The sequence below is a fragment of the Chlorocebus sabaeus genome, chromosome 18, assembly GCF_047675955.1.
Source record: "Chlorocebus sabaeus isolate Y175 chromosome 18, mChlSab1.0.hap1, whole genome shotgun sequence".
In the NCBI taxonomy this organism is placed as follows: Eukaryota; Metazoa; Chordata; class Mammalia; order Primates; family Cercopithecidae; genus Chlorocebus; species Chlorocebus sabaeus.
The window spans coordinates 59,470,528-59,494,387 of record NC_132921.1 but is presented as its reverse complement, the minus strand read 5'-3'; the positions used below and the strand labels follow the sequence as shown (position 1 = coordinate 59,494,387).

General features: G+C 43.8%; 1 protein-coding gene across 3 annotated transcripts in view; it reads right to left on the bottom strand.

Moving 5' to 3' along the window:
- Positions 1-23,860, bottom strand: part of TMEM241 (transmembrane protein 241) — a 144,540-nt gene that overhangs the window by 103,762 nt on the left and 16,918 nt on the right. For all 3 annotated transcript variants that reach the window (XM_073006424.1, XM_007974461.3, XM_037982443.2), the window contains exon 4: positions 4,053-4,134. In XM_073006424.1, coding sequence (XP_072862525.1) covers positions 4,053-4,134 — 82 coding nt within the window. The remainder of the gene's footprint in view (positions 1-4,052; positions 4,135-23,860) is intronic.

Sequence of the window (23,860 nt, the reverse complement as noted above, 5' to 3'; positions counted from 1 at the left end):
GGTGCCTTGACCTAGACTTGCAGGGTCCCTCCAGCTGCAGACCCTGGCCTCCCCCAAGCAAGCAAACAGCATGGCTTGAGCCAAATCACCAATGCCAGGATGGCCTCTCGCCACCAAACTCAGTAATGTAGGAATTTGTACATCTGTTCTGAACGCTAGTCAGCACAGGCTGAGGCAGTCCTGTCCAGCTGAGAAGGTTTTTGACCAGGAAATTATAACAAGAGTCATGAGCCATCAAAGTCATACTGTTCCTCCAAGACTGACACCCATCAGAGCCATCATCACTGTGACCTTACTCAGTGTAGGATAGCTGGGCAAGCAGGCCTGAATCAGCCCAAGTCCAAATCACATTTCATCGAGATTGGTGACAGAAAGTGCCTGGCACATGCTTAACATCAAATATTCATGGTGGCTGTTCCCATGGTGAGCTGCGTGTCTTTCACTCCCTGCTCCATCCCTTTCAGTTCCTCAAGGTCAGAAACCAGGTCTTGTTTGTCATGATGCCCCCAGCACAGAGTAGGTCCCGAATAACTATGTGGTGAATGGATAGCTACAAGAAAAATCTCCTTTCCCTTAACTCTGTAGATCATTTGGTTGTGAGTCTGAGGTAGAAAAATCAACCAAGAGCTTTTCCCATGGCATCTGTGCAGAGTTAACTCAGCTTCCTACCAGGAGCTACACATCAGGAGAACAGAACTTCAAGGTCTTGTCAGATAAAGGAGAGCTTAAGTGTTCTTCATAACAATACATCTACAGATTGTAATGGAGCACTTTTCCCCCATTCCTTATGGATTCATTCAACTGACAGCTTGGCACCAGCATATTGATGCCTGTTTTCTATCCAACACAAACTGTACAAGTGCCTCATGTTTATCCACTCTATAAATTTCTAAGCAACAATGTAAAAACAAAGAGCTCAGAAAACAAAGAAAAGATGCTGGGTTGAGTTATTTTACTATAAAACAATAATAAGCATCTGCTTTCTGCCCTCCTCCCACTCTAATTGGGTGTATTTGGTTTTTGGTTGTTTCCCTTTGTTCAAAGATTTTGAATTGCAACAGCTTCTCTTTGCTTATTTAAGAAGCCTGTGCTCTCAGCAGGGTGCAGTGGCCCATGTCTACAGTCCCATCTACTCAGGAGGCTGAGGCAGGAGGATGACGTCAGCCCAAGAGTCTGAGGCCAGCATGGGCAACTCAGTGAGACCCCCATCTCTAAAAAATGACTGTACTCTACGGGAATGCCACTCAAAGTGCTGGTCCTCAAGAAGATAAGGACTTGGCAAGAGAATGTGAAATCAATGCATTGCTTCCTTCTTCGAAATGTCTTGCTATGAAAAACAAAAAGCCAGCTCAATTAAACAGTGTGACGAGTGCCAAAGCTGATCTCCTCATGGACAGGTAACAAAGAATTCAAAGGCCGGTACAGCTGCAGATCACAGCTCAAGAAGCCCTGCTGTAGGCTGCAGAACTCCCCACCTGCCTGAAAACACACTAAACTGACATTTACCATGGTCTTCTGAGAGGGTTTGGCCACCTGGTATCAGTACCTCTTTTTTTTTTTTTTCTTTTTTTTCGTGGTAAAGCACTCCAATATTGAGGATCCACTGCAACCTGCTTTCCATATGTGGGATCCAGGCAGAGATCCTATATGACTAGGCCTCTAAGTGTCTACAACCACAGTGAATGGTACAGGAAAGTCTTGATCCAGGGCTGGCCAATCAACATAATTCCAACCTTGTGGCCAGTTTTCAGATCAAGGATGGGTAGTGGCCCTGACTGACCCAATCAGAGTGAAGCCTAGGACTCAAGCAGGAACTACCAGGAAAATGGTCTCTCACCACTAAAGTTGTGAGAACGTGGGGCTGCACCCATTGTTGGGGGCAGCTGTACAGCACTCACTGTGGTGGCAGGGGCGGGCTGGATGTGAAAAGAAACAAAGACGGGGAGCAGAATTGAAAGACAGACAAACTGGATTCTTAGTATAATACTGAAGCCTCTGGACAAAGCCACTTGTGAAGTAGGTTTCTACCCCAAGACTTTTCAGTTATATGAATTGGTAAATCTTCCTTTTGCTTAGACCAGTTTTTGAGCTTTCTAACACTTGCAACTGAAAGAGTCTAATGTTATACAATGACTACTACACTCTGGACTCACTCTAAAATCCATACGCATTGGTCCTAAAGAAACAATTCTGAAAAGGCAAAAGGTGGGGAGTTAGAAGAGCTGCCATTCCAGGTGCAGTAGCTTGTGCCTGTAATCCCAGTGTTCTGGGAGGCTGAGGCGGGAGGATCGCTTGAGCCCAGGAGTTCAAGACCAGTCTGGGCAACAGAGCAAGACCCCATCTGTAAAAGAAAATAAATAAATAGCTGGGTGTATTGGCACATACCTGTATTCCCTGCTACTCGGGAGGCTGAGGTGGGAGGATCACTTGAGCCTATTGAGCCCAGAAGGTCGAGGCTCCAGTGAGCTGTGACTGTGCCACTGCACTCTAGCCTGGGCCACAAGATCACAAGAACAAGACCCTGTCTCAAAACAAAAACAAAAACAAAACGGGAGCTGCCACTCTCTGGGACTAAAGGCAGGTGTAGCAAGACTTTCCACACCTACGTCTCTTCCTCTGTCAAGTGGTTAGCAGCTGCCTCACCTATCATCTGTCAAAAGATTGCAAGAATCACATAAAAGGACACAAAGGAAATCACTCTGGAAGCCTATGGAAAAAAAGCACTGTATGAACAAAAAGTATTATTATTATGAATGCAACACCTTGTTATTCAAAATTCAAAACTCTGGCAAACGTAACTATCCAGAGCCTAGGAAAAAATTTAAAAGCACTTGAGCAACACATTGCTTTTACCAAAATCCGACAGTCTATGGCATAGGAGAGGAAATACTCTCTGCAGGCCAAAGGGTATAAACTGAGACAGTAAGAGCCTGAGAACAAAGAAGGCGCAGCAGACAACCAGGGCAAGCCTCGTGGTCTGAGCTGAGCAGCAACGTGCACCGTGGGTCAGTTCTCAAGCCCACCCAGGAAGGTTCTTCCCCATTGCATACATCACCCCATCTACTCAAGCTTATGAATCATGAAAGAAAAATGATTATTTAACTTCAAAATTACAGTCCTCACTGCTATTTTGCAACTTTGGAGTTGCTGTCCTAACAATAACATTGTTATCCAATTAGGCAGAGTTTATTTGTTTTTACTGTTTTTATAGCTGAGATCTAAGGGGCTAACATAACAACAAGAATTTTACATGAAAAGACTAAATTGTTTTGCACATTCTGCACTTTCCCTGAAGTTAGAATACAACTATTTTCTGATAGATAAAAACAGTTAGCAGTCACGGTACAAGACTGGAGGAGGTATTAACATCTTTCCTGATATTTAAGCCACTTTCTGTTAATGATGGTTTTAATGGATTCTCTTTTGATGGCAAAATAAATAAATTTTTGGAGTTCCAAATAATGTATCTGGAAGTAGCTTTGCTCTTCACAGTTCCTGCATTTGAGGAGCTCAGTCCTGCCGGGAAGTGGTGGGAGAACAAAACAGACAGCTTGTTTTACTAGCTTCCCCATGTACAGGACATCAACCCTGTGCCAGGCATTTGCATCCACGACCAAGCTCACCAGGTCACATTACCAGTGGGCAGGGTTTGGTTCCTCAGAAGCAAGGAGTAGTTTGGGCCCTGCCTTCCTACTCCCGTGGACAGCCTGCATTCAGGCAGAGCTGGGACATTCCCACTCTGCCCATCTCCACGGGGAAGCAGTCCCAGCAGGGCCTGTCTCTGGCCAGCTCCACAAATACCACTACTCTTTTTCTCCCTGTGCATCCCCACCTTGTAACACAAGTTGGCCTTCCCTGTTATCTGATTATCTTCAACTCAACAAAAGGAGGCAATAGGTCTCATGTTGGCCTCAGGCCCAAGACTTGTTCTCCAATCTAGCTTTATCATTATTATAGTGATTCTCTGCCCTTATTGATCTGAGGCACAGTAAGTTAAAAGGCAAAGGGGAAAGGGAGAGAGGAGTTGTTCCCCCTGAACCTCTAACACTTACCAGTCTGGACAAGGCTCTGGACCCAGCATAGATCATACCCACAAACAGCACTGAAGCAGGAAGCCACGCCAGAACATGAGATCTGAAAAGAGGGAGAAAAAGCAGTAACACTTTTGCCACTTTTTGTTAAGAAAGACACAGCTGCAAAGATTGACCCTCCAGATGCATCAACTACAGCAACAGAGGCTGTCTAAACATCCCTGGCAGGCTTGTTGAGTGAGATGTGGTCTTCATTCACTGAGTAGTGGAGGCAGACAAAGCCATCCTACCAACAATCCCATCGTTACCGATCACCTAGCCTAAGAGGTCCCAGAAATGGAAATGGTAAACGCCTTGCTGCAGCTTGGAAGACAGAACAGATTGTTTTTTTTTCAAGGGCAGTGAACAATTATTCTTTGGATTTTAAGTAGCCAAAAGTTTTGAATCCACAAAAAATTATTAAAAATTGAAAAGGTTATTTACTCAGGCACTACACCAAACAGCTCCGTGGAATCACAATAAAAAGAACCAGTTTCAAGGGATGAAGTTGAAAAAAATAATCCCAGAACTTCAGTTGGGTGGCCATAGTCTGGCTTTTTCAACCATTAACCTGGCATTGCTGGGATTCTGGTTCAGGGACTCTTCAAGCACTTCCAAAGGGTACATTTATTTTTCAATTGTAGCCACACCAGGAACTGCTTTTCTCTTACAAGTCAGAATCAAAATCCTAGTTCTCACATGCAGTGCATATCACTGAGGTTGCAACCTGCTTCTCTCATTAGCTAGAAATGCATTTTATTGGCCGGGCATGGTGGCTCAGGCCTGCAATCCCAGCACTTTGGGAAACCACGACAGGTGCGTCAGTTGAGGTCAGGAGTTCTAGACAAGCCAGGCCAACATGGTGAAACCCCATCTCTACTAAAAATACAAAAGTTAGCCGCGCCTGGTGGTGGCGAGCGCCTATAATCCCAGCTACGCGGGAGGCTGAGGGAGGAGAATCACTTGAGCTCAGGAGGCAGAGGTTGCAGTGAGCTGAGATCAGGCCACTGCAATCAAGCCTGGATGACACAAGACCTTGTCTCAAAAAAATAAAAAAGAAATACATTCGATCTACTAATTCAAGTTCCCAGAGTTATCCTAATAATGAATAAAAATAAATGAAATTATTCCAGCAGGATATAACATAATAATCCCAACTAACTCAATGAACTGATCTCCTGGCATGATGCCTGCTCAAGAAATGGTCTTTGTTAATTTTATTAGCATGGGCAGGCACTCCATCCAACATGAGGCCTGATATGTACAACTTCCCAGAGAATCTAGCATTTAAATGTTTCCAGTCTCTAGTAAGGGCCTTCCAACCTTACTCGCTGTATAAATTTATTGTGCAAATAGTCACAACAACTTACAAGGTGCCGAGAATTATCAATAACAGCAGCATCATAGGTAACATTTATTGAGCACTTGCCACAAACCAGGCACTTTGCTGGCTTTTTGTTTTATATGTTTTAAATGTTTTATATGCTGCATTTTTGTTTTAAATGTTTTATATGCTGCACCTTTCTTAAAGTTGCACAACAATCTTATGAGGAAGGTATTTATTATTATTACCCTCATTGTGCAGATGAGGAAACTGAGACACAAGAGTTTAGATAATTTGCCTGTGGTTAGAAGAGCTGGTAAATGGCAAAGCTAGAATTTGAATTGAGGTCTGTCTGGCTCCAAAGCCCTAGCTGTTAAATGCCCGTTCGTATTTTGCCTTCACGGATCTCATAATCTAATGGGAGACACTGACATACAAATAGATTAGCTGCAAACACTTGGATAATTGACCAAGTGGCCAATTATCTGAGGGATATTCTGTTCTCACTAGTCCTGCTGCGATAGATGTCGGCATCCCCAACCAAAAGATGAACAGATAAAGTAAGATCCCAACCTCCATCACAATGGGTCAGGGGTGACATCAGTCAATTGCTATTCTTCTAGGAAATGGCTTTTCCCACTTGACATTAAGCTCGCATGAATCAAGGGAGGCAGGATACAGGCCCATGGCCTGTTGTGCACCAGAAGGAAGCCCAGAGCACATACTGCAGGCAGGGCACTGAGGAGGAAGGAGGAGGTGCACTGGGTGAGACGGCAGCTGGCCTCACTGCGGGAGGCCCAGGACTTTGGAATGTAAGGTCAGCGAGGCCCCAGACATGTGTACTCCATGCCCTCGTAAAACAAAGAAAACTGCTGAGTTATATATTCCAAGAGGCATCAGGGTGTCTGAATGGCCAGGGATGCGAGGAAAAGAAAACATGCCTAGGGAACACCTTGTATTTTAACACTCCTACCCTCAAATACAAAGAAATAACTTTAACTAGAAAAGAGATACACAGGACTAGTAGGACCAAACAGACTTCCGGGAAGTGTTAGAGGACAGCGGAGTGGGTATCTGGCTCCAGACGTGGGACCACCTCCCAGGCACGGGATCACCTCCCAGGCACGGGATCCCGGTGCTGAGTTCTCCAAAGTCATCTCCCTCAGGGGCAACAGGGCCAAAGCAACACACACTCACGGCACTTCAGACACACAGGAGAGGTGGCAGACTGTAGAGCCACCATGTCAGTGTGACGGCTGTATTTCTCCACCACACACCAACCTAAGACCACAGCCGCTGCTAAGAATAATACATTTGAATCACTGGAAAAACTGCTGACAAAACAGGTGTGGGCAAGGCAAGTGTGAAGGGATAGGGCAAAAAGGAAAAAGAATTAAAAATCAAAGACTCTGGATTTGTATTGTTTCAAAGTATCAAAGGTCTCATTCTACTTTAACCATGTACTTCAGTGGAAAATCATAGAGTATATGCTAAGTGTAGTATATGCAAGAAAAGGATACCAGTCAACAATCCACACACAAACGAAAAGCCTTACCACAAAATCAGCAAATTAATGCACATTTATATGTCTTTAATTAAAATAAATAGACTGTTTCAGCAAAAGATGATTCCCTAGGCCAGGTGCAGTAGCTCACACCTATAAACCCAGCACTTCGGGAGGCCAAAATGGGAGGATAATTTGAGGCTGGGAGTTTCAGACCAGTCTGGGCAACACAGCAAGCCTGTCACTATAAAAAATTTAAAAATTCAGCTGAGTGTGGTGGGTTGAGACTGTCGTCTCAGCTACTCAGGAGGCTAAGGTGGGAGAATCATTTGAGCCCAGGAGGTCAAGGTTGCAGTGAACCATGATCATGCCATTGCTCTCCAACCTGGACAGCAGGGGTAAGACCTTGTCTCTTAAAAAAATATATAAAAATAGGCCAGGAGCGGTGACTCACACCTGTAATCCCAGCACTTTGGGAGGCCGAGATGGGCAGATCACAAGGTCAGAAGGTTGAGACCAGCCTGGCCAATATGGTGAAACCCTGTCTCTACTAAAAATACAAAAATCAGCTTGGTGTGGTGGCCGGCGCCTGTAGTCCCAGCTACTCAGGAGGCTGAGGCAGGAGAATCACTTGGATCCGGGAAGTGGAGGTTGCAGTGAGCCAAAATCATGCCACTGCACTCCAGCCTGGGTGACAGAGTGAGACTCCATCTCAAAAAAATAAAAAATAAAAATAAGATTCCCTGATTTATGTGACTTTCAATTAACCCACTAATTATCTGACTGACAGAGTCAGAAAAGGGAGCTCCTGGATATATTATTAATGTCTCCTCCACCCCTCAAATACACTGTGTCACACGGGTGGGAACTGTATGTGTTTTGTTCACATAAAATAAATGAAAACACTACATTGATAACTGTTATAAAGGAGACTAAAGGACTATGCTATACCATAAGGGAAACTGACCTAATCAGTGAGAATAGGGAAATCTTACCCATGTAAGTGATGTTTGAGATGAAATTCAAAGTTAAACTGGCTACAGGAGATAGGGTAGAACAGTGCAAGGGATGCGACATTCCAGACATAAACATGGCATGTGCAAAGGCCCTGTGGCAACAGGAAATTGGAGGAAGGCAAGTGTAGCTTGAGTAGATGGAGGAATAAACTCAGGGTAGGGAGAGCATAATATGGTCTAATTTGCATTTTGACAAGGTTGCTCTGGCTATAGTATGGAGAATATGTTGGAACAGGGTTGGGGTGGTGCATTAAGACAAGAAAAAGTTGAAAAGGCTTGACTGGAGAAAATCATTAATTCAGTCTTGAAAATTATTAATTTGAGATGCTTTTAGGACACCCAACCAGAGATATCGAGTAGGCAACTGGATCACGGATCCTTTCCTGTCCTCTAGTGAGCAAGAATGCACTGTTAAGTACATCTTACATTTGATTTTACTGTATTTCCTTATCCTTCAGTTTTGAGAATAAAATACACAAGGTGGGTGGATCATGAGGTCAGGAGATTGAGACCATCCTGGCCAACATGGTGAAACCCATCTCTGCCAAAAATACAAAAATTAGCTGGGCATGGTGGCTTGTGCCTGTAGTCCCAGCTGCTCGGGAGGCTCAAGCAGGAGAATCTCTTGAACCTGGAAGGCAGAGATTGCAGTGAGCCGAGACTGCCACTACACCCCAGCCTGGCGACAGAGCAAGACTCCCTCTCAAGAAAAAAATAAATAAATACACATAACATTTTCTTCAACATAATGTCTCCCTTTAGTTTATTATTACAGCAATAAGAGCCTTCTGTGGCTTGGAAAGATGTTGCCACAAAACTATTCTTCATTGCTATGGTCTGAATCTGCGTCCCCTCAAAAGTCACATGTTGAAGTTCTAACCTCCAAAGTGATGGTACTAGGACGTGGTGTCTTGTGGGAAGTGATTATGCCATAAGGGAAGAGCCTTCATGAATGGGATTAGTGTCCCTATAAAACAGCCGCAGGCAAGGCGCGATGGCTCACGCCTGTAATGCCAGCACTTTGGGAGGCCGAGGTGGGTAGATCACGAGCTCAGGAGACCAAGACTATCCTGGCCAACATGGTGAAACCCATCTATACTGAAAATACAAAAATTAGCTGGGTGTGGTGGCCTGTGCCTGTAGTCCCAGCTACTCGGGAGGCTGAGACAGGAGAATCGCTTGAACTCAGGAGGCTTGCAGTGGGCTAAGTAGAGGTTTCAGTGAGCCGAGATCACGCCATTGCACTCCAGCCTGGCGACAGAGCGAGACTCCCTCTCAAAAAAAAAAAAAAGGCCAGGCATGGTGGCTCACACTGGTAATCCCAGCACTTTGGGAGGCTGAGGCAGGCAGATTACAAGGTCAAGAGATAGAGATCATTCTGGCCAACATGGTGAAACCCCATCTCTACTAAAAACACAAAAATTAGTTTGGTGTGGTGGCCCATGCCTGTAGTCCCAGCTACTCAGGAGGCTGAGGCAGGAGAATTCATGGAACCTAGGAGGCGGAGGTTGCAGTGAGCTGAGATCGTGACACTGCATTCGAGCCTGGGCAACAGAGCAAGACTCCATCTCAAAAAAAAAAAAAAAAAAAAAAAAGAAATTCCAGGCCCAAGGGACCTTGTTCACTTCTTGAACCAAGTGAGGACGCAGCTGGAAGGCACCTCCTATGAATCAGAAAAGTGGGCCCTCACCAGTCATCAAATCTGCTGGTGCCCTGATCTTGGACTTCACAGCCTCTAGAGCTGTGATAAATAAATTTCTGTTGTTTATTTATTTATGTATTTGAGATGGAGTCTCGCTCTGTCACCCTGGCTGGAGTGCAATGGCACGAATTCGGCTCACTGCAGCCTCCGCCTCCCGGGTTCAAGAGATTCTCTTGCCTCAGCCTCCTGAGTAGCTGGGATTACAGGTGTCCACTACCACACCTGGCTAATGTTTGTATTTTTTAGTAGAGACGGGGTTTCACCATGTTGGTCAGGCTGATCTCAAACTCCTGACCTCAAGTGATCCGCCTGCCTTGGCCTCCCAAAGTGCTGGGATTACAGGCGTGAGCCACCACACCCGGCCAATTTCTGTTGTTTATAAGCCAGTTGGTCTATGGTATTTTGTTACAAAAGCCCAAATGAACTAAAACACTCGTTAACTCATTAATATTCATTAAGCACCCACTATATTCCAATCTTCTAGTCAATGAAGACACAGCTCTTAATATGACAGACCAAGTCCAGCGGGAGACTTAGGCAATAAACAGACTGTAGTAGTCATGCGAGGAGAGAGAGGGGTGTGGGGGAAGGAGAGAGAATGGCTGACAGCTCCACATACATAATTTGAAGAACTGTTGATGCTTATTCTTGCTGCTCAGGAATAAGGATTTGGATCTCTGGCTTTACAGGTTTCCACAACTGTTATTGTGCTGTCACAATCTGGTGGGGTCAGACCTTTCAACAGTTAGTTACCTGGTATGTATAAAATCCATGACGACTGAGACTTCTATACTTTTCCAGGTAGTATAGAGACAAGGTAAAGACATGAGCTGAAAGTGTAGTGCTTCTTTGTGCTTTTGTCATCTCCTGAAATATTTTTTAAAATCATTTCTTCAGGAAGAAATGAAGCTACAACGTTAAAATCCTAGTTAGTTCTGCTGTACCTAAGGATTATTTTGTAGGGAGATATGGCAACAAGTGATACAACTCATACCTGATTCTGGGCACTAGAGAGTATAATCTTACAACATTTACATGGTTATCCGAATCTTTTGAAATTATAGTTTTCTTGCTCCCAAGGAACTGCCAGCAATTTGCAGATTAACTTTAGCCAATAGCTCTACGAGACAGAGAAACTTCACACGTTTCCCTGGGCTGGGCTATGTTTTGTTCTAGTGTAAGCCAGGTCATGTAGGGGTGGTGGCGGGAAGGATGTACACAGTTCAGGGCAAAAGGTTTCACAGAGTGGAAAGAATGTGACCTTTGTGGTGTTACAGCAGATAAGGAGGCCATTAGCCTGATCCTGTCTCGGCACTAGAGGCTCCTAAGTAAGCAGACCACACCCAAACTTGGATGCATTTCTTGTAACTGACTGAAAAAGAAAAACCAAAACTGAGCCTCAACCAATCACAGTCAACCAACCAACTGGTTAAAAATCAGGGACCTCCCACTGAACTATACCCAAAGAAAGCCAATGCCTAGCTCTAGCCAATTATGTAGTATCTTTATTTCCACATTCAGCTACTTCAGCTATAAAAGCTCACAGCCAGGCTGCTGCAGTAGAGTTCTCTAAGCCTCCTCTGGTTCTGAGTGCTGCCTGAATCATGAATTGTTGTTTGACCAAATAATCTCTGTTAAATTTATTTTGTCTAAAGTTTTTCTTGTCTTTATTTATTTAGGGATAGGGTCTCGCTCTGTTGCCCAGGCTGGAGTGCAGTGTGCCATCACGGCTCACTGCAGCCTCAACCTCCCAGGCTCAAGTAATTCTCCCACCTCAGGCTTCCTAAGTAGCTGGGACCACAGGTGCACGCCACCATGCCATGCTAATTACCTTATTTTATTTTTGTAGAGACAGTGTCTCCCTGTGTTTCTCAGGCTGGTCTTGAACTCCTGGCCTCAAACAACTCTCCCACCTCAGCCTCCCAAAGTGCTAAGATTAATAGGCATGAGCCACTGTGCCCAGCCTAAAGTTTTCCTTTTAATGTGGTCAGGCAAAACTGGATCCATATCCATAGTCTGCAATGAGAACTCACTTTTTTCACTTATCAGATGGGGATAATAATGCTCAGAAGGATTCTGAGAAGATAAGAGAATGAATATACAGTATTGGGGGGCAGTGCATGGCACATTAAAAACAACCACCTCAATAAATGTTGCCCTTCTGGCTTTTCTATACATCACTAAAAGGACAGAAACCATCAAGGAAGACTGACAGATCTGCCCACATAAAATGCAACAGCTAAAAACACCATAAAGAAAATCAACAGAAAATTAACAAACCAGGAAAAAACACTGGCGACATATGAAACAAGCTGGAGTTTAATATCCTTAATGTATGATAAATCAACAAGAAAAGAAAAATCAGCTCTCCAGAAAAAAAGAGTCAGTGGACAAAAACAGGTAATTCTGTCTGTCTGTCTGTCTCTTTCTCTCTCTCATACACACACACACAAGAAATATAAATGACCAATAAACATATGAAAAATTATCCAACTTCCCTAATAATAAAAAGAAATTTAAATTAAATAATTTTGAATTAAAGATACATCAGGCTTTGCCCAAGAAACTAGCAATTTTTAAAAGTTATATCCAATAGAGGGGATAATGAAACCAACACCTGCACGCTGCTGTGAGATACAGACTGGTATCTTTCCGTAAGGTATGTACGTACTACTTGGCTGCATTTATCCAAAGCCTCAATATGCATACTTTTTGAGCCAGAAAATTCACTTTCATGACTTTATCCTTGGATATGAGTAAAGTTACCTACAATAAAGTTTTTACTTACAAGTGGAAATAAAACAGCACTCTGGCCTTATTGCGGGTCAGCAAATATGCCAAGCACCTCCGGGTTGGCTACTGTTTCCTCTGCCAGGAACCCTCTTCCCGCAAATTACCTGCATGGCCCGTTCTCTCACAGACTCAGATATCTGCCTAAAAGTTATTTTATCTGTGAGTCTTTCTTACCCACTCTACATAAAATAACCCCCAGTTCCCTGGCCTGGGACACACACACACACACACACACACCCCTAACCTCTTACCTAGCTATATTCTCTACATGTACCATGATTGACACATTATGCACTTATATTTTCATGTGTTTATTGTCTCTCTACCTCAACTAGAACGTCAGCTCCACAAGGGCAACAATCTTTGTTTTGCTTCCTGCACATCTCCAGCACCAAGAACAATGCCTGGCATATAGCAGACACTCAAATATTTGCAGAATGACTCTCCAAGCATTACTTTGGTAACGTAAAACATTTTTTTGTCTTCTCTCTCTAGATTGTTACAAGAGGAAAACAACAGCAACAAAATCCAGCTATGACCATAACTGACATTTCTTCCTTTTCTCTAGCCCTTTAGAGACTTTGCTCTGAATAGAATTGCCAGTGTTGACAGCTACTCAGTTTTCAAGGGCAGGGATAAAAGCAAAAAACGCCTACATCCCACACCCGTCTCTCTGAAATGGCCCTAATGGGGAATTCTAACAATTTCAAATTCAATAAACATTTATTAACAAACATGCTGTAACCTAGAACTGTGACAACAACTAACTGCATTTAAAAACACACATATTTTCCTTTAATAGACGTGAACTTAAACTTAGAATCTTGGAATAGAGGTAGTTATTGTGCTTTCTATATCTTATCTCTCTTTTACTTATTAAAAAGTAGTACCTGGCTGGGCGCAGAGGCTCACAGGTTTAATTCCAACACTTTGGGAGGCCAAGGCAGGCGGATCACCTGAGGTCAGGAGTTCCAGACCAGCCTGGCCAACATAGGGAAATCCTGTCTCTACTATAAATACAAAAATTAGCCAGGCATAGTGGTGGGCACCTGTAATTCCAGCTACTTGGGAAGCTGAGGCAGGAGAATTGCTTGAACCCAGGAGGCGGAGGTTGCAGTTAGCCAAGACTGTGCCACTGCACTCCAGTCTGGGCAACAAGAGTGAAACTCCATCTCAAAAAGAAAAAAAAGAAAAAAAGTAGTATCTATCTATACCAGAAATTTTTGAAAATACAGATAGTCAAGGAAAAGATTACAACTACAATGTTACTCCCCACAGGAAACCACTGTTAATACCTTACTATATCTCCTTCCAATCAGTGTCTATATGCACACATATGAACACTCAACAAAAACGGGATGCTGTTGTACACATTGTTTACAAACTGCTTCACTTCACATCTTTCCAGGTCAAAAAAGTCATCCCCAATTTATCAATAATTCAATACCAGCCCTACTGCTGGACATTTAAGCTAATCCTACATTTTTACTACTCTAATACTGGGTGGTTACCCTTAAATATACAGTCGGCCCTCTGTATCCATGGATTCAATCAATCACAGATCAAAAATATTAGGAAAAAGGCCGGGCAAGGTGGTTTACGCCCTGTAATCCCAGCAGTTTGGGAGGCCGAGGCAGAGGATCACCTGAGGTCAGGAGTTCGAGATCAGCCTGGCCAACCTATAGTAAAATCCCGTCTTGACTTAAAAAAATGCAAAAATTAGCTGGGCATGGTGGCACATGCTTGTAGTCCCGGTTACTTGGGAAGTTGAGGCAAGAGAATGGCTTGAACCCAGGAGGTGGAGGCTGCAGTGAACCGAAATCACACAACTGCATTCCAGCCAGGGCGACAGAGCAAGACTCCGTCTCTAAAAAATAAATAAATAAATAAATATTTTTAAAAAGGATGGTTGCATCTGTATTGAACATGGACAAACCTCTCTCTTGTCATTATTCTCTAAACAATACAGCATAACAACTACTGACTCGCATTTACGTTGTAATCTAGAGATGATTTAACATGTATGGGAGGACATGTGTAGATTATGTGCAAATACTGTGCTGTTTTATATCAGGGACTTTACCATCTGGAAATGTTGTTATCTGAGAGGGATCCTAGAACCAGTCCCCCACAAATATCAACGGTCAACTGCATTCTTGTCTCATATTCATGGTGTTTTTGCGATATGCAGGATAAATTCCCTGAAGCGGAAACGCTATTAAAAGATAAGTGCATTAAAGTTCGTAACTTGGGGCTGGGTGTAGTGGCTCACGCCTATAATCCCAGCACTTTGGAAGGCTGAAATGGGCAGATCACCTGAAGTCAGGAGTTCAAGACCAGCCTGGCCAACATGGTGAAACCCCATCTCTACTAAAAACACAAAAATTAGCCAGGCACATGGCGGGCACCTGTAATCCCAGCTACTCAGGAGGCTGAGGCATGACAATTGCTTGAACTTGAGAGGCAGAGGCTGCAGTGGGCCAAGATCGCATCACTGCACTCCAGCCTGGGCAACACAGTGAGACTCCATCTCAAAAAAAAAAAAAAAGAAAGAAAGAAAAAAGTTCATAACTGGGTACCAAATCACCTTCCAGAGAGGTTGTGATGACCTGCCCTCCTTTACAGATCTAATGCTGTCTGATTCTAGGCTAGCCAGAGGCCTGAACATCAGGAACAAACTAGGCACATGCAACTAATGCAACAATTCGCCACCTCTAATTCTTCAGCTGATGCCATCTGGGCCTCCTGTGCTGGTTTATTCTTTCATTGTCCCGTTGGCCCACAAAGGAGGCAAGATGGAATTAAATCCTGAGACGGTCCTGGTGGGATCTCAGGTGCCTGTGGTATGCGGGCCTCTAGGGAGCTACTGAGCTACAGAAGAAGGGAAGGGAAGGGAAGGGAGAGGGAAGGGAAGGGACAGGGAAGGAAAGGGAGAGAGAAGGGAAGGGAGAGGGATGGGAAGGGAGAGGGAAGGCAGAGGGAAAGGAAGGGAAGGGAAGAGAGAGAGAAAGAAGAAAGTCAGAAAGACAGAAAAAGAAAGAAAGAAAAAGAAAGAAAGAAAGAGAGAAAGAGAAAGAGAGAAAGAAAAACAAAGAGAAAGAGAAAGAAAGGAAAGAAAGGAAGAAAGGAAGAAAGAGAGAGAGAGAGAAAGAAAGAAAGAAAGAAAGAAAGAAAGAAAGAAAGAAAGAAAGAAAAGAAAAGAAAAGAAAAGAAAAGAAAAGAAAAGAAAAGAAAAGAAAAGAAAAGAAAGAAAAGAAAGAAAGGAAGAGTGTGTGTGCCGTAGGGTCTCCCAGCAACTCCTAGCCACAAAGACTGCAGACCTTACCATGTTGAAGGACTATTTGCCAAGGGGTCTAATTTGAAAACTGTGGTAATAGATGATCTTTCTTAACTATTAATAAGCACAACTATTGCATCTTGTTTGAATCATGGGCCTGTTTTTTGTTTCCATACACACTCTATCATCCCTAAGAACCCTGATGAACAAAGCATTTTACAAGGAGCTAACAAAAGTCTGTTGGCACGGTTTACAAAACTGTTGTTATTGAGATGAAGGCTAATTAAATTAAATTACTTGTTTTTCAAATAGAGCATGCATTATTGAGAGAACATCTGCTCCCTGAAAACAATTTGCAGTTTAGCTTTTCCTGGGTGCTGAAAAGGCTCCTGAAGCTGAATTTTTGAAAATTCTATGTTACACTGACACCTAGTGGATCATAAAATAGTTTCCAAACATGAAAATAAGACAGCAAAAGGCCAGGCGTGGTGCTTTATGCCTGTAATCCTAACATTTTGGGAGGCCGAGGCAGGAGAGGATCACTTGAGGTCAGGAGTTCGAGGTCAGCCTGGCCAACATGGTGAAACCCCATCTCTACTAAAAATACGAAATTAGCCAGGCCTGGTGGTACGCACCTGTAATCCCAGCTACTTGGGAGGCTGAGGCAGGAGGATCCCTTGAACCCAGGAGGTGGAGGTTGCAGAGCCAAGAACATGCCACTGTACTCCAGCCTGGGCAACAGAGCAAGACTCTGTCTCAAAAAACAAACAACAAAAAGAAACCAAGGTTCATGTTGACTACTGGCATTGCCTAAAATACTAATACCTTACAAATGTAAAGTCAGTATTTTCTTTAAAGTTGGAAAGGACTTCTGCATATTACATCACTAATTGTAGAAGACCTCTAGATTTCTTTTTTTTTGGTCCACCACTGGTGACTATGCTCGTCAGTCTTATTGCCCCCTTTCTCCCTTCTTCTCACTTTCTTTAGACTTTTCTCTTTCATTCTTCACTCTTCCTCCTGACTCAGAGAGGATCACATTCCCTTGACAAAGTCCAGCCCTAATATTTCTTGAACCCAAGAGCCCCGTGATGATAGTTTCTCATGGAACATATTTTAGATGTGGAGTCAAAGAACTATGGCCCACAGACCAAACCCCACCTGCTGCCTGTTTCTGAAAATAGCATTTTATTGGCACACTGTCACACCCAACCGTTTATGTATTGTCTATGGCTATTTTTATGCTCTAACAGCAGAGCTGAGTAGCTGCAGCAGAGATAGTAGAGCCCACAAGGCTAAGATATTTACTCCGGGCACATCTGTTGGCCCAATTTAGAATAAGGCAGCCTGAGTCCCAACCTCTGGACCTTACTAGTTGTGGTGCTCAAGGCTTCACACACTAGGCAGTGCCCTGGGCTACACACAAAGGACCACATGACCACTGGGTTTCTGTAAAGTCCCCCCCCTTTTTTTTTTTTTAAGAGAGAGGGTCTCACTATGTTGCCCAGGTTGGTCTCAAACTTCTGGGCTCAAGTGATCTTCCTGCCTCAGACTCCCAAAATGCTGGGATTATAGGTGTGAGCCACCGTGCCCAGCCTCAAGCTCCATTTCTCAAGGCACTTTCATCACTGGCTCTTCCCAGCTCTCTGACCATGCAGAATCATAACTTCTTCCCACTTCATGTTTCATTTTTTCTGGTCCAAGATTCTCAACACGTAATCTAGTTCATGCTGAAATGGAAATCTTCAGTAAGGTTCTGACAATCCCTAAAGCCCAATAAGAGCTTCAAAGAAACCAGTCTACAGCTCCCAACACCACAGTGTTTGAAAGGCCACTGCTCTGCTCTCCTTCCCCACCAGGCAGTCAGGCTTTGACCCTGCTGCAGTGTTAGGGGCTGTTACCCTGTACCCTCCATTGTCTCGGCAGTTGCCTCCTCCAGCACCACCTTATCTACCTCACCCCTTCCTGGGAGGACCAAGGCTAGATGTGTCACTGAGTGAGCCTCAGGAGATGGACTACAGGAAAAGCACAGAACAGAGGCAATGTTAGTATAAAAAAATAGAGTTGGCTGGGTGTGGTCACTCACACCTGTAATCCCAGTACTTTGGGAGGCCAAGGTGGGTGGGTAGATCACCTGAGGTCAGGAGTTTGAGACCAGCCTGGCCAACATGATGAAACCCCGTCTCTACAAAAAATACAAAAAAAAAAAAATTATAGCCAGGCATGGTGATGTGTGCCTGTAGCCCCAGCTACTTGGGAGACTGAGGCAGGAGAATTGCTTGAACCTGGGAAGCGGAGGATGCAGTGAGCCAAGATCATCCCACTGCACTTCAGCCTGGGCGACAGAGGGAGGCTCCGCCTCAAAAAAAAAAAAAAAAAAAAGGGCCAGGCGTGGTGGCTCATGCCTGTAATCCCAGCACTTTGGGAGGCCGAGGTGGGTGGATCACGAGGTCAGGAGTTCAAGAGTAGCCTGGCCAAGATGGTGAAACCCCATCTCTACTGAAAATACAAAAATTAGCCAGGCACGGTGGCAGGAGCTGGTAATCCCAGCTACCCGGGTGGCTGAGGCAGGAGAATCGCTTGAACCTGGGGGCAGAGGTTGCAGTGAGCTGAGATCATGCCACTGCACTTGAGTCTGGGCAACAGCGTGAGAAAGAAAAGCGAAGCAAAGCAAAGCAAAGAAGGAAGGGGAAGGAAAGAAGGAAGGGAGGGAGGGAGAGAAAAGGAAAGAAAAGAAAAGAAAAGAAAAGGTGAAGGAAAGGAAAGGAAAAGAAAGGAAGAAAGAAATAGAGTTGGGGTGGGGTGCGGTGGCTCACGCCTGTAATCCCAGCACTTTGGGAGGCCTAGGTGGGTGGATCACCTGAGGTCAGGAGTTCAAGACCAGCCTGACTAACATAGCGAAACCCCGTCTCTTCTAAAAGTACAAAAATAAGCCAGGTGTGGTGGTGCCCGTCTGTAATCCCAGCTTCCTGGGGGGCTGAGGCAAGAGAGTCACTTGAACTCAGGAGGCTCATGAGCCAAGATCACGCCACTCCAGGTTGGGTGACAGAGCGAGACTCCGTCTCAAAAACAAAACAAAACAAAACAAAACAAAAACGTACAGCCAGACACAATGGCACACAACTGTAGTCCCAGCTACTTCAGAAGCAGATGGGGAGGATTACCTGAGCCCAGGAGTTTGAGGCCATCATGGACAACATAGCAAGATCCCATCTCTAAAATAAATAAATAAACAAATAAATAAAATGTATGGCCAGGCATGGTGCCTCATGCCTGTAATCTCAGCACTTTGAGAGGCCATCAGGAGGGCTGCTTGAGGCCAGGAGTTTGAGACCTACCTAGGTAACATAGTGAGATGCCATCTCTACAAAAATTTTAAAAATTAGCCAGGCATGATGGCTCACACCTATAGTTTCAGCTACTCAAGAGGCTGAGGCAGGAGGATCTCTTAAGCCTAGAAGTTGGAGGCTACAGTGAGCCATGACTGTACCACTGTACTCAAGCCTGGGCAACAGAGCAAGACTCTGTGTCTAAATAAATAAATTTTTTAAAATAAATACAATGTGGACCCTAAATGATTGGTTAACTATTCATTTCTGTATAAACAGCGCTAAGTTAATTTGGAGGTTTTATCAAAGATACTTGTTATGGTTCTCTAGCAAAGACTCTTGATGAAAAATTAAGGGATGTGGGCTTCTGTTTCATCTCAGAAATTTCTGGTCACAAAGGTATTGTAGCATGAAATTTTTAACTTAGAATTTCTCATCTTTGAAAGCTTGAGAGTTCAAACTTTGCTCTCTTACTTATACCAGACGAAAAGTGGCAAGCAGGTTAACCTGTAGCCTGGCAATACAGGAATTATAGGACTGCATCTGAAGTCTCCAATGAAATTACACCTGAACCTGCCTTCTGCAATGGTTCCAGAATCAAAAAAAGAATGCCATGGTCTCATGGTGCTAACAGATGTCCAGTCAGATAAAACGGGTCACAATGTTCTTTTAGAACCACTTTTTGCAAATACAGGAAGCCTTTAGCAAAGGACTTCAGCATCTGCTGGAAAAATTGCTTCAAGGTTCTGCAACGGCTTGGCAACCAGTAACTGCCATGTATTGACAAGTTTATGGCTGTACAACAGTGTTATCTACCCCAAGACAGACGGTTCCAAGAGCCTCATCCAAGACTAGGTGGCAACAACCAGTCACCAGGCAAACACCTAGGCAAGAGAATGACCCCATAAGGTTGCTATGTAGAGCCAATACTGGCAGGCACAGGAGATACGGCCTCTTTGCAATATAAGAAATGTGTTGGTTGGGCACGGTGGCTCATGCCTATAATCCCAGCACTTTGGGAGGCCGAGGCAGGCGGATCACCCGAAGTCAGGAGTTCGAGACCAGCCTGACCAACATGGTGAAACCACATCTCTACTAAAAATACAAAAAAAATTTAACTGGGCATGGTGGTAGGCACCTGTAATCCCAACTACTCAGGAGGTTGAGGCAGGAGAATTGCTTAAACCGGGGAGGCAGAGGTTGAAGTGAGCTGAGATTGTGCCATTGCCCTCCAGCTTGGGTGATAAGAGCAAAACTCCATCTCAAGAAAAAGAAAAAAGAAATGTGTTGCCAGGTTCTGAGGTTCATTTGACATATGAGAGGGAATGGGGGCCTCTTTGAGCTCCAGGTTAGAAGGGCAATCTAAATGAGTTCTCCATGTCCTGTGCTGTCCAGTCCTAACTTAGGACCCACTCTCCAGCCCCACCATTACAATCCCCAGCCCACAGTAGCCGCTGGGACTCCAAACTGTCTTCCTGATATTTCCATTTTTAGAAGAGCCAAATCTCTGTCATCTCTGCATTCATAGTTACTCAGTAAAACTGGGCTTCACTTCCCTAATGACATAATCAGAAAACCAAGTCCAGGAGGAAACAGCAGCCACAGCAAATACAAACCCAGCCCAGCACATACGAAAGAACGTGGGTGCTGGATCTTTCTGCTGAACATCTGGTAGCACTCCTTCGCCAAGGGCCATGGCAACTGGAAATCCTGAGCCGTACCAGCAGTTACAAGATCCACCAAAAACCCAGATATGGGGATCTTTGACAAAAAGTTTCATGGAGCTATGGGCGGCTGTGAATACACCTACCTACAGGAGACAGAGGTGAAAAGACTTCTGTGGAGTTTAGCTAGGAGCTGAAAAGAAGATGTGATCACGGATATTCCGAGATAGGTAGAACCCAGCAGCACACTGTCAAGTCCAAGGGATAAGTGTCTAGTGGGTTTCAAACTTCTACAGTCAAAGGACCACTTCTTCCAGGGAAGCAATCTTGAGAATCTTTGGCCAGTTCTGCTAGTCATTACCAGCCCTTCAAAACACCAATTAGAAGGCTGGGCACAGTGGCTCATGCCTGTAATCCCAGCACTTTGGGAGGCTGAAGGGGGAGGATTGCTTGAGGTCAGGAGTTAGAGATCAGCCTGGGCAATATTGCAAACCCCCATCTCTACAGAAAATTAAACAATTGTCTGGGCGTGGTAGTGCACACCTGTAGTCCCAGTCACTTGGGAAACTGAGGTAGGAGGATAGCTTGAGCCCAGAAGAAGTTCAAGGCTGCAGTGAACTAAGATTGAGCCACTGCACTCCAGCCTGGGCGACAGAGCAAGACCTTACCTCAAAAAACAAAATAATAAAAGTATGGAGAATTCTATCAACAGATAAATGCACAAACAAAATGTGATGAATACATATAGACATTGTTCAGCCTTCACAAGGAATGAAATTCTGATTCCTGCTACAACATGCATGAAACTTGAACACATTAATGCTAAGTAAAATAAGTCAGACACCAAAGAACAAATATTGTACAACTCAGTATATACAAGGTACCCAGAATAGGCAAATTCATAGACAAAGAAAATAGAACAGGAGCAACTGGGAGGGGAGAATGGGAAGATACCATTTAACGGGTACAGAGTTTATGTTTGGAATGACGAAAAAGTTCTGGACAAAAATAGTTATGATGATTGTACAATATTGTGACTATAACCAATGCCAATGAATTGTACACTTAAAATGGTTAAAATGGGAAATCTTATGTTATACATATTTTATTAATAACACAATAAACAAAAATTTTTTTCACGTGAAAAATGGCATTGCTTTTAAGAAAATATGAGTAAGTTAATTTTTAAAGACAGCTATTAATAAGTAAATAATTTACATCAGAAATTATGTGATAATTAGAATCAGCAAGGAAGACTCATGTTGATCTGCACCAGTGGTCCCCAGGTCATAATGTGATAGCCAATTTCCTCATCCTGGCCCAAGCTCCTGCTTCTTCGAAGGAATATGTTTACCCATTTGGAGCTAGGGTCCTTCAGTATTTAAATATTGCAACTATCGCAGGCCTTGTGAATTCTGTATCCCTATTTGTTTAAATGAAGCCCAATTATTACTGAACTATCTACCATAACAATGGAGTATTTAGTAAGACTTGTGCTTAATATAACATATAGAATCCCAAAAGTATCTTTATTTCATCCAATTAAGGATACTATACCATGAAAATGCAAAATTGTGACTTAATGAACTTCTCCTTTGGATTAGCTAAGCATATTGTGTGGAATATTCCTTCTGGATATGGATTATGATATAATACCATCAGGTACATTAATGTACATCTATGTTCCCAGGATCTCTCCTTCATAAAACTTCTTAATACTAGTTTTTTGTTCTCCAGTTTTAAATTTTCAGGAGAAGCCAAAATTATTATTCTTTTTTCTTTTTTTTTCTTTTGAGACAGGGTCTCACTCTGTCACCCAGGCTGGAGTGCAGTGGCATGATCTCAGCTCACTGCAACCTCTGCCTTCCTGGCTCAAGCGATTCTCCTGCATCAGCCTCCCAAGTAGCCACGCTGGGCTCATTTTTATATTTTTAGTAGAGAGGGGATTTCACCATGTTGGCCAGGCTGGTCACCTCAAGTGATCTTCCTGCCTCAGCCTCCCTAAGTGCTGGGATTACAGGCATGAGCCACTACACCTGGTCGAAAAGCCAAAATTATTAATATTACACTGAACATGTTCTCAAATCTTCTCCAGAGTGCCAAACAAAGGAGTGACTTAACAATTAAGCAGTTAATCTGATTAATGGAGAAGCTGGGCAGAGTCATCACAAGGTGAATGACTTGGCCTGCTCATTCAGCCGTGATGTTTACTTTATTCATATTAACTTTAACTTAGTTTTCTTTTCACTTTATGCATCATTTCAGGATAGGAAGGATGTTCTCAAAGAATCAGGAGGATATCTAGGTGAGGCAGGAGTAGATAACCAATTCGGATTACAGTTTTGGCTAGATAATGTCATCGTCTTTAAAATTTTTTTTTTTGAGACGGAGTTTCGCTCTGTCTCCCAGGCTGGAGTGCAGTGGTGCAATCACTGCCTACCGGGTTCAAGTGATTCTCCTGCCTCAGCCTTTCAAGTAGCTGGAATTACAGGCATGCACCACCACACCTGGCTAATTGCATATTTTTATTACAGATGGGGTTTCACCATGGTCAGGCTGGTCTCGAACTCCTGACCTCAAGTGATATACCTGCCTCGGCCTCCCAAAGTGCTGGGATAACAGGTGTGAGCCACCGCACTCGGCCTAAATTTCTTTTAAACATATTTTTTTTTTTTTTTTTTTTTGAGGCAGAGTCTCGCTCTGTCGCCCAGGCTGGAGTGCAGTGGCCAGATCTCAGCTCACTGCAAGCTCCGCCTTCCGGGTTCACGCCATTCTCCTGCCTCAGCCTCCCGAGTAGCTGGGACTGCAGGCGCTCGCCATCACGCCCGGCTAGTTTTTTGTATTTTTTAGTGGAGACGGGGTTTCACCGTGTTAACCAGGATGGTCTCGATCTCTTGACCTCGTGATCCGCCCGTCTCGGCCTCCCAAAGTGCTGGGATTACAGGCTTGAGCCACCGCGCCCGGCCTAAACATATTTAAAAGGCTGTTTTAATAGAATCATAACAACTAACGTATTGCATGATCTGGATTGGACCCCGGACTAGAATTTTGGAGTGGAGGGCTATAAAAGATACCATTGAGATAACTGGCAAAATATGGTCTTTAAATGGGATAATAGTATTGTATCAATGTTAATTATCTCCCTGATTTTGATAATTTTATTGCAGTCTTATAAGAGAAT